Source organism: Haliotis cracherodii, unplaced genomic scaffold, assembly GCF_022045235.1.
Source record: "Haliotis cracherodii isolate W230 unplaced genomic scaffold, xgHalCrac1.p SCAF_10, whole genome shotgun sequence".
Taxonomy (NCBI): domain Eukaryota; kingdom Metazoa; phylum Mollusca; class Gastropoda; order Lepetellida; family Haliotidae; genus Haliotis; species Haliotis cracherodii.
Window position 1 is genome coordinate 29,615,793 of NW_027266265.1, and position 9,334 is coordinate 29,625,126.

Consider the following 9,334-nt stretch of genomic DNA (forward strand, 5'->3'; position numbering starts at 1 on the left):
TGTTGATCACCATCACAAACAATGGAGGTGAGTAACTGCTAGTGTCTACCTGTTGTTTACCACCATCACAAACAATGGAGGTGAGTAACTGCTAGCGTCTACCTGTTGTTGATCACCATCACAAACAACGGAGGTGAGTAACTGCTAGCGTCTACCTGTTGTTTACCACCATCATAACCTCCTGACGGGGAGTGAATGCTAGCATCTACCTGATGTTGATCACCGTCCTAACCTACGGATGGGGAGTGAATGCTAGCATCTACCTGATGTTGATCACCGTCCTAACCTACGGATGTGGAGTGAATGCTAGCATCTACCTGATGTTGATCACCGTCATAACCTACGGTTTGGGAGTGAGTGCTGGCGTCTACCTGATGTTGATCACCGTCATAACCTACGGATGGGGAGTGAGTGCTGGCGTCTACCTGATGTTGATCGCCATCACAACTTACGGATGGGGAGTGAGTGCGTCACTCTGATATTCACAACCCTCACAACTTGCGGGGGTACATTATTGCGTTATGAGGCCTAACGTCAATGACAGGGTACATATACTGTTATCTCAATCATGGGTTGGTAGATGTCGACCTCAGTAGATGTTGCTCACGAGCGGGTCTAGCAGTTGTAATCATACATGATGACCTATGTCAGAGTACACTTACCGAGATCAAAATAGGGATGTCATTTTGTAAGATTGATCGGACTCTTTTGTTTCGAATTTTCGGATGCTCGTTTCAGAACTGTACCAGATGACACTTCCCAGTGCCATCACCCTAGGAGCGGACTGCAGCCTGCCAGCCTGCATCCCCACTGCCGACATGAACATCGACTGGGACACGTGCAAGGCTGTCAGCTCTGGAGCTGGAGTTGGAGGAAGTAAGTGTTTAGTCTACATGTGGTGTATCGCAAAGTAGACACAATGTATGGATAACAACTTCTTTAATACTGTAAAGGCGACGTTTTGGTATATATCCTTATACCGTTGTCAAGCAAGACTTGCTTGACAAAGGTATAAGGATCTATACCGAAACGTCGCCTTTAGACTTGCCTGACAACGGTATAAGGATCTATACCGAAACGTCGGTAAAGTTGTTATCCATAACTTGTGCCTACTTTGCCCGAAAACCCGGGTTCGATTCCCGACATGGGTACAATGTGTGAAGCCCTTTTCTGGTGTCCCCCGCCGTGTTATTGCTGGAATATTGCTAAAAGCGGCGTAAAAGCATACTCATTCACTCACTCATGTGGTGTATTGTGAATCGTTCCTGCTATGAGAAAGCATGTGTATTATTAACTGGGTTATTCCAAACACTTTGATCTGATTCTAAAGGTACTCAAGACGTTCACGTGAACTAGGTCCAATGTACAGGTTTCCGGGCAAGTATCACGGGCAAGTATGTGAAAGATTACTTATGAATGGTGAATAGTGCTTGTGATATCAACGCTCAATCAACACACCAAGAGACAGAGGGTGGTGACTCTTTCTGATAGCTGGAAAGCCAGGTAGTTAGTCAAAGACTTCTGCTTTTTTTTTCAGTGCCAAATATGAATGTTCAGGAAGGTTCAGTTACACGAAACACAACATGCACTGGAGATGAGCTCTGCACTACAGGAACAATCGACACATGTGACGTGAGTTCTGTTGTTCATGGCATTCTTTGTCCTTCTAAATAATTTCTTGACACCGTTGTGACGAACTTTGGTGTGTCAAACTAACGGTTGTCACGAAGTACAAACATGATCCCCGTGTATTCCTTCTATATTCATCACATTTTCGGTTTTGTCGAACCTCGGATAATTCGAAGCATTTACGAAGGTCCCTTCAACTTCGACACAACGTTGTTCAACTATTGGTTGGATATGCTGGATGTGCCCGAAACAATATCCTGTCCCCTGAAAATATACTTCCAGCTCCACATCTGATTAATAAACAGTGGGGCCTAAGGAACGGGTCGGGTTGTCGGGCTAGGTGACTTGGCTGATTCCGTGTCATCGTGTGCCGAAGGGGACTGGTATTTTCTGTCAACAGTTTGCATGTATTTTACAAACATCATAGGAGGCAACTATGCTTCTCGTAAGAGGCGACTAACGGAATTTGGTGGTCAGAATCGCTAACTTGGTTGATGCATGCCATCTTGTCCCAATTGCGTGGATCGGACGTGGAGTATCGTTTATCGTGCGTAGTGTATGTATGGTAGGTATGTACATATACGTTGTTATATTACAGTTTGACCAGGGCGGCCCAATGGTATGCACAGAGGCGGACACATTGGAGATTGTTACAGTCGGTCTCATCAACTCCGGAGAAGGAATATGCGATGGCACCCTCGATTACAAGATTGAATACGTCAGTCTGCTCTCAGACTCTTCGTACAACCAGTATCTGCCAAAATATGGAGTGTAGGGACTTCTTGAGTGTACTGACATGCGCAATGTAACCTCAATAAATAATGATAAAATGCGTTTGTATGCGTTCCATCGTTATAATACATGCATTTGCGGTAATCTGATACAAATGAAACGTATACAATCAGCTGGACCATATACAACATGAACATGACTGCTACATAAGTTTTGACCATTGTTTGATAACATAATCTTACTAATACATTGCGCTGTCATCCCATACAAGCTGATTTGTCCAAGGACTTTGAGAAATATGACTTGTGTATATGTTTTTAGATAACATGGTGTTAAATTGATAGGTCCTATTAAAAAGAATAAAATATATCTTTGGTATCATGATTGCGAGGTTTCAAACATAAGCACGACAAACTCATTCCTCTTCTCGAAGAAATGCTGTGCTATCTTTAGATTGAATACAAACATGAACCGTGTCACGTTGTACATATTTAAAACATGGGTCCTATTCAATTCAACATCATGTCATATCCTTGTATTCTGATAGAACATCAATATGTTGCGACCATATGTCACAGTGATATCTTACATATGAAAATAAAATATGCATTCAATTTTGTTTTAACTACAGTCTATATTTCAACAGAATATGTACCTACATGTATGGTAATGATACTAAATACTTTACCAAGACTGGACCGAAAATAATATATAAAATGTTACCAAACAGTTCAATGTATTTCAAAATACATGTATATCAGTAACGAAACTTAAACACAAATGCTTCAGGTGTATTGTTATTTTCGTTTGAAAATATAGACCCGTTTCAATCTATAAGACTTTCATGGACACCTTGTGTCTTCATTCATGTAAACTATCCGAAACACAAACCTGAAGACATAAGAGGCCGTAACAAATCTATGTCCTAAACATGTTACGATCTATGTTAGAATCAAAACATGTTTAGAATCTATGTTAGAATCAAAACATGTTTAGAATCTAATCACGTTCGGTTAATATAGATTGTGTGTGGGCATGATTGGTATTTGTGCCAGTAATTTATCTGGTTACACATCTATGATGGTGTAGACGAGAAACGGGAGCATTACAACAGGACAATATCTACAAAAGCCGAATGATGCCACTTTGGTTGCATTATTTTTTTTGTGAAATCTAGATTTCTCTTTTTTTCAAATATTTTCGAGCAATAACGAGAAAATAATCGCAGCAACGAGAAAATAATCGCAGTAACGACAAAAAACACGAAATTTCAAGTTTTTTTATTGTACTGGCAATAACGTGCAAATCATTGTTATAACGAAAATATAATCGAAATAATGAGAAAATAAACAATAATTGAAATAACGAGAAATTTCGATTTAAAAATAAATATATAAGCTACCAACGTGGCACCATCAGGCTTTCGTAAATATCAACACAAAGTGCTTCCAAGCTAAGAATGACATTTGTAACAAGAACCTCTCTTGCATGCTGCAAGATTTGTCAAAAGGACTGAAAACCAATATCCTATGAAAATACGAATTGGTGATTGATAACTTATTAGCTTCAGTATGATCTATTATTATTATAGTAGTATGAAAATATGATATTATTACAGTAATACCCTCTAAAGGCTGTCACACAGATTATTCACGCTTTCGCCATCATAGATAAAAACTCACTTCAGCTGATCGGGAACAGAGAGTCTGTTGTGATGTCTTATTGTTGATGGGTTCTATGAGTTATTCAGCCTTCACCTTAACATACGCACAACAAGCCTCGTTTTCAAACCGGAAGTGGTGAAGTGTAGGGGTAGGGGAGTAGGGTTGAACGCCGTTTTTAACAGTATTCCAGTTATGTTACAGTGTGTCAGCTTGATGTCTGAGGAAAACCCGAAATGATGCAGGTCTCAGACGTCGACCATTTCGTTGTAACCCACGAGCACAGGTTTGGTGCTGACAAACCAAGAAACACAATTGGGGCGAACCGGGATTCAAACCCCAAATCATAGGTTTCTGGTGTGCACAGGGGAGGCAACCCTGCACAGCTGACTGCGGCGTCTCTAATGCATGCCGTCACAATGAGTTCGTCCCAGTGTGCAGGTTACACAGGCGCACGATAGTTCCGAATTGTCATAAGATATGATCACACAATAGCGATACATTCATCGTGTGAGTAATGTTACCAACAATATTTTAGACGGACCCTGCGTCTGTCCAAACTGTCATCATGCAAAAGGCAGGTGACTTAAGTCTGTAAATGTAAACTGCGTTTGGTCCAATTCGTATGAGCTCGTTTAAATATATTTTTTTACACCTATTTTTTTGTACCAAAATATCCATTTATTAAAGACAAATTCGTGGAATGATTAAATATGTGTTTTGTGTCAGTGCTAATGTTCATCTAGCGCTGATTTCCTTTCTATATTTGTCATTACAAATAATTTCATCATCTTTAACGAGGATGTGTTCAAATTATTAGTGACTGTCGCTATTGTTTCGGATCACATCTTTAGTTTGAGACAAATACCCATCTTCTGCACAAAGAAAGTAAGAAAGCAAACAGGAGAGACACAGTGAACAACAACCTTTCCTACATGCTTTCGAAGAAATGTATTCCAATACTCCATAGCAATAAGGCTCCCTGGAATAGACCAGTAGTTGAAATGTTCAAATGTAACTCCGAAGTACTGGTTTCGAATTCGATTCCCCACATGGTTATAATATGTGAAGCCCATTTCTGATGTCCCTTGCTGGATATTGTTAGGAGCGGCGTCAAACTATACTCACTCATATCAATAATGTCTGATTTGTCCAATTAATGAAGAAACCAATAATCAATTTTTTCATAAAAATATAATAAAAATGAAACATGCACTGTAACAGTAACCAGTTGACCGAGTGACCTGGTGACCTGCTTTTACCAACTACCGGACTGACTAATTCTACCTTCATTGATGCATTCCTTTCCACCAGTTCCATCCAACAAAAGAAGGGCGACATATGCACAATACGGGCTATTGTTTATTTACGAGCGTCTACACAATAAATCTGCATGAACATAAAGCGTGTTGTATAGTACACGAATTCTGATGAGACATGACGTAGATTCCCGTCCCGTGGAGATCCTATGATAAAGCCTGGGGCAGAAATTTACAGAATGCATACACTGAATAGCGATCAAAAGCCGCGGAGCTAAGTGATAGGGGGTTGACGCGCACAATAGATAAATACTTTCGCCTACAATGAAACGCGTTGTCTATTGAGACACAAAAACTGTACAGGTACATTCTCACCAGTAGCAAATCGCCTAACTGTGTGGCAATGATTAATCGTTCAGGGGGTCTACTTGAAGGGTATCTACCCAACGCTGTGTTGACTAAACCTCACGTTAAGATAGCTATCACAAGAGGGACGTCGGTTTCGGCTGGCGGGAAGAGTTGCTAACAGAGAAAGGATATCGACTCGTAATTACTTTTTATACCTTTGGATTTTGGTTGATTGGTGTGGATTTTCTACCTCCTTGAAACGTTTACCCATTGCGGGTGTCCCCTCGACGTGGTGAATGGGGGAGTAGAGTTCTGGCTCTATGATGAGTAACCATCCGGTTGTCAGGCTGGGTCCTGTCTCATCTATTTCATCCTTCTACGAGCTGTCGGCGCCTCTCATTGACGGGCGAGTGGAACAGTTTAAAGTTTTTGAGGGACGGCTGACGTTGGTTGTCAACATCGCGACTGCTGACTTCAACACAAGGAACGAACTTAAACAGGTGAGAGGGGGGTTTGTTGGGGTTCTGTTATCTATGGTATGCTTACCCGAACATGTGCAGTATTCGTACTGTAGGGGTCCATGTCTGAGTGTTTGTTTGTTGTTTAGAGCCGCACTCAGCAAAATTCCAGCTATATGGCGGCGGTCTGAACCAGACAATCTAGTAATTGACATAAAGAGCATCGGTCTACACAGTTTGGACGCGATGACATGCATCAACCAAGTCAGAGAGTCCGACTACCCGATCCCGTTTGTCGAAGCATGGGTTGCTGGAGACCTTTTCTAACCAAGATTTTCACGGGTCCTGTTTTAGTGAGAGATTGGGGGTAAGCGCCGCTTTGAACGGTATTTCAGTTATATCACGGCGTGCTAGCTGCATGTTCAGCTGAGTGAGCGAGTTGGAACCACATGAGCTAGAGCCCGAACATTCAAACACAAGATACTATCTGTTAAGAGGTTCCTACAGTAGGGATTGTAGCTCCTACTGTCGACCACTAGTTTGAGTAAATGAACGCCGTTTTTAACAGTATTTCAGTCATATCACGGCGTGTCAGCTTGATGTGGTTGGAAATTCCGAAGTGATGCATGTCACAGACATTTGCCACTTTGGTGAAACCCACGAGCACGGATATGGTGATGAGAAACCTACAAACATAATCAGGGTGAACCGGGATTCGAGCTCACGAGTAAAGGTTTCGGGCACGCCTAAGGGACGCAAATCTTCACATCACAGTGATTTCCCAGCGCCTCAGACGACAAGGTCATCCACGACTCTATGTCTCAGGCTTCTCTGTATACAGTAGTCAGACACGTTTACACACTCGACCACCCGACCACCCTAGCCGGTTCTAAGGGACCCACCTTTCAATATTCTGGGATTTTCCAGTCTGCTTCAAAACACGAACTGTTTTGCACAACACATTTCTTCCAGGTCATTCATCATATCCAGTGACTAGTTTATGTTTTTTTCTGGATAAAACCTGAGGCAAGTTTTCTTTTCAAAATCTTAACTTTTCTTACTCGGATCCCAGCCTCCTATATCTACCCTTCCCATCACCCCTCTTAATATCAATTAGGTTTTTTTCCGTTACAAGTAAGTGTAACCCAGAATGGTCACATGCTTGTAGAAAAAAAACCCAACCCCTCCCCACCACCACACTCCCTCTGATAAAACAATCTTATTTCGGAAACTGATTTTTCAACGTACTTTCCTACGGTGATCCATACCCGCCACTGATGAGATCATTTTTCATTGTATGCCTCCATATTTTAACTGGCGGCTGCCAGATACTTCCACTGGTGAGATCATTTTTCACTGTATGCCTCCATATTTTATCTGGCGACCGCCAGTTACTTCCACTGGTGAGATAAAATATAGAGGTTTACAGGGGAAAATTATCTCACCAGTGGAAGTATCTTGCGGCCGCCAGATAAAATATGGAGGCATACAGTGAAAAATGATCTCACCAGTGGCGGGTATGGGCCACCGTACTTTCCCGATAAAGATTAACTGAATATATTTTATATCCACAGCTGAATCAACTGTTGTCTGCATACTCTTCCAAAGGACTCAACATCTTCGCCTTCCCATGTAACCAGTTCGACGGTGAACCTTTTGAAAACGATGAAATATTACCCATCATGCACTACGTCCGTCCCGGGGGAAAGTTTGAGCCTCGTTTTAAAATCTTTGCTAAGTGCGAAGTTAACGGTATGAAGGCATCGCCTCTTTTTGAGTATCTGAGGATGAAATTGCCTCGACCTGACAATGATGATGACATCATAATAGCACGTGAGAAACAGGTGCCATGGACGCCTGTAAAACGTCAAGACATTGGCTGGAACTACGAGAAGTTTTTAATCAACTATGACGGCCAGCCAGTCAGGCGGTACACGCACAAGGCTGACATAGAGCTAATTAAAAAGGATATTGAGCATTTCCAGAAGAAAATACCAAGGACAGTCCGGGAACAGCACGGGCTGCATTGAACAACGCTATGTTATTATAATATATGCCGCGAACACAACACCTACATCTCAGGGACTTGCCGAAATAGCATTGTTAGTCCCCTCGGCCTCGTTTCAGAACTTGATCGTAGGAATATGCGACTACCGTAAGTCGATGTTAAAGATAATTACGACAGCCCAATCGTTGTGTCTCCTAGAACATGTCAAAGCAGTTTACGAGGCTATATTTTACGGTAATTGAAAGAAAGAAATTATCTGATTTCCAAAAGTTCTCGGATTTGATTTAATTCCGCGTGACTTATTATTTGTTTTTGACGTTATTCGGAATTTTTCTCAGTTAAGAATAATGCATTAAGAACTGTTTAACAACCCCTTAACTTGAGTCCACTCAAGTGACGGGCGACGGCCAATGTGACATAGTGGGTGTGGATGAGGGGGGAGAAGTCAATTCGTCTGAGAGTTCGTTGTTTTTGTTGAGAAACAAGAAATGAAAGACGTGTTTCGGTATAATATTGTCTCAGAGACATACATTCTGTAGTCAGAAGGGGGTAGGTCGCTTTGAACCACGGCGGTTCCCAAAACTTACGATGGATCGGACAAACCGGAACTTTGGTGTCGGCATCGAACCACCAGGTAATAAATCCACACATGCATTCTAGGACATTATATTGTGTGTTGTTTAGAGAGATGTGCCTGTTGAAAGAAAGAATTCGACAATTGTCGCTGATGGTCCAATAAATGTCATATTATCAAATGGGTATACCGTTTAACCAATGTCTTCTGTCAATATGAATACACATGTATAAATGACTCAGTCTGTGTTCCGTGTCTTAGATGAAGTGTAAATTATGTGAATAAATATTTATCAAAAGAAGCTTTTTTGTTTAAGTTATGCATTAAATTATACCTTAACTGAGAAAGTCCACACAGGTCTTATTCACACTGGCACGGTAAGATGGTAGCTTAAAGCGTTAGCTCATCACGCCAGTACCCTGGTTCTATTCCCTACATAGGTACATGTGTAACCCATTCGTAGTGTGCCCTGCCTTGACAGTGTTAAACCGGTGTTAGACCATCTCTCCCACTCACTCACTCACTCACTCACTCACTCACTGTACCGTTGTTGATACAAAATGTGAATATCAACTTTGAGACAACAGAAAAAAACGATGAAGCACATACAATTTAGCCGCAAGCATCTACATTCCGGCGGCCTGTAAATAATCAAATCTCGGCCA

The 9,334-nt window shown here is 41.6% G+C and overlaps 2 protein-coding genes across 2 annotated transcripts in view; both read left to right on the forward strand.

The window, feature by feature from the left end:
- Positions 1 to 2,975, forward strand: part of LOC139453701 (serine-rich adhesin for platelets-like) — a 28,968-nt gene extending 25,993 nt beyond the window's left edge. The window contains exons 28-30 of the mRNA XM_071235176.1: positions 739 to 876; positions 1,538 to 1,632; positions 2,228 to 2,975. Of these exons, the coding sequence (XP_071091277.1) occupies positions 739 to 876; positions 1,538 to 1,632; positions 2,228 to 2,404 (410 nt within the window). The 3' untranslated portion in view covers positions 2,405 to 2,975. The remainder of the gene's footprint in view (positions 1 to 738; positions 877 to 1,537; positions 1,633 to 2,227) is intronic.
- A 2,770-nt stretch (positions 2,976 to 5,745) lies between these two features.
- On the forward strand, positions 5,746 to 8,902 carry LOC139448684 (glutathione peroxidase 2-like). The gene is made up of 2 exons (XM_071230238.1): positions 5,746 to 6,129; positions 7,662 to 8,902. The coding sequence occupies exons 1-2, from the start codon at positions 5,950 to 5,952 to the stop codon at positions 8,115 to 8,117; spliced, it is 636 nt and encodes a 211-aa protein (XP_071086339.1). The 5' UTR covers positions 5,746 to 5,949; the 3' UTR covers positions 8,118 to 8,902.
- Positions 8,903 to 9,334: the final 432 nt, after the last annotated feature.

Excerpts from the sequence above, each read along its gene's own strand:
- LOC139448684 (XM_071230238.1), top strand. The coding sequence starts at position 5,950 with ATGATGAGTAACCATCCGGTTGTCAGGCTGGGTCCTGTCTCATCTATT. Across the intron at positions 6,130-7,661 it reads CAAGGAACGAACTTAAACAG|CTGAATCAACTGTTGTCTGC; the intron begins GTGAGAGGGGGG and ends TTATATCCACAG.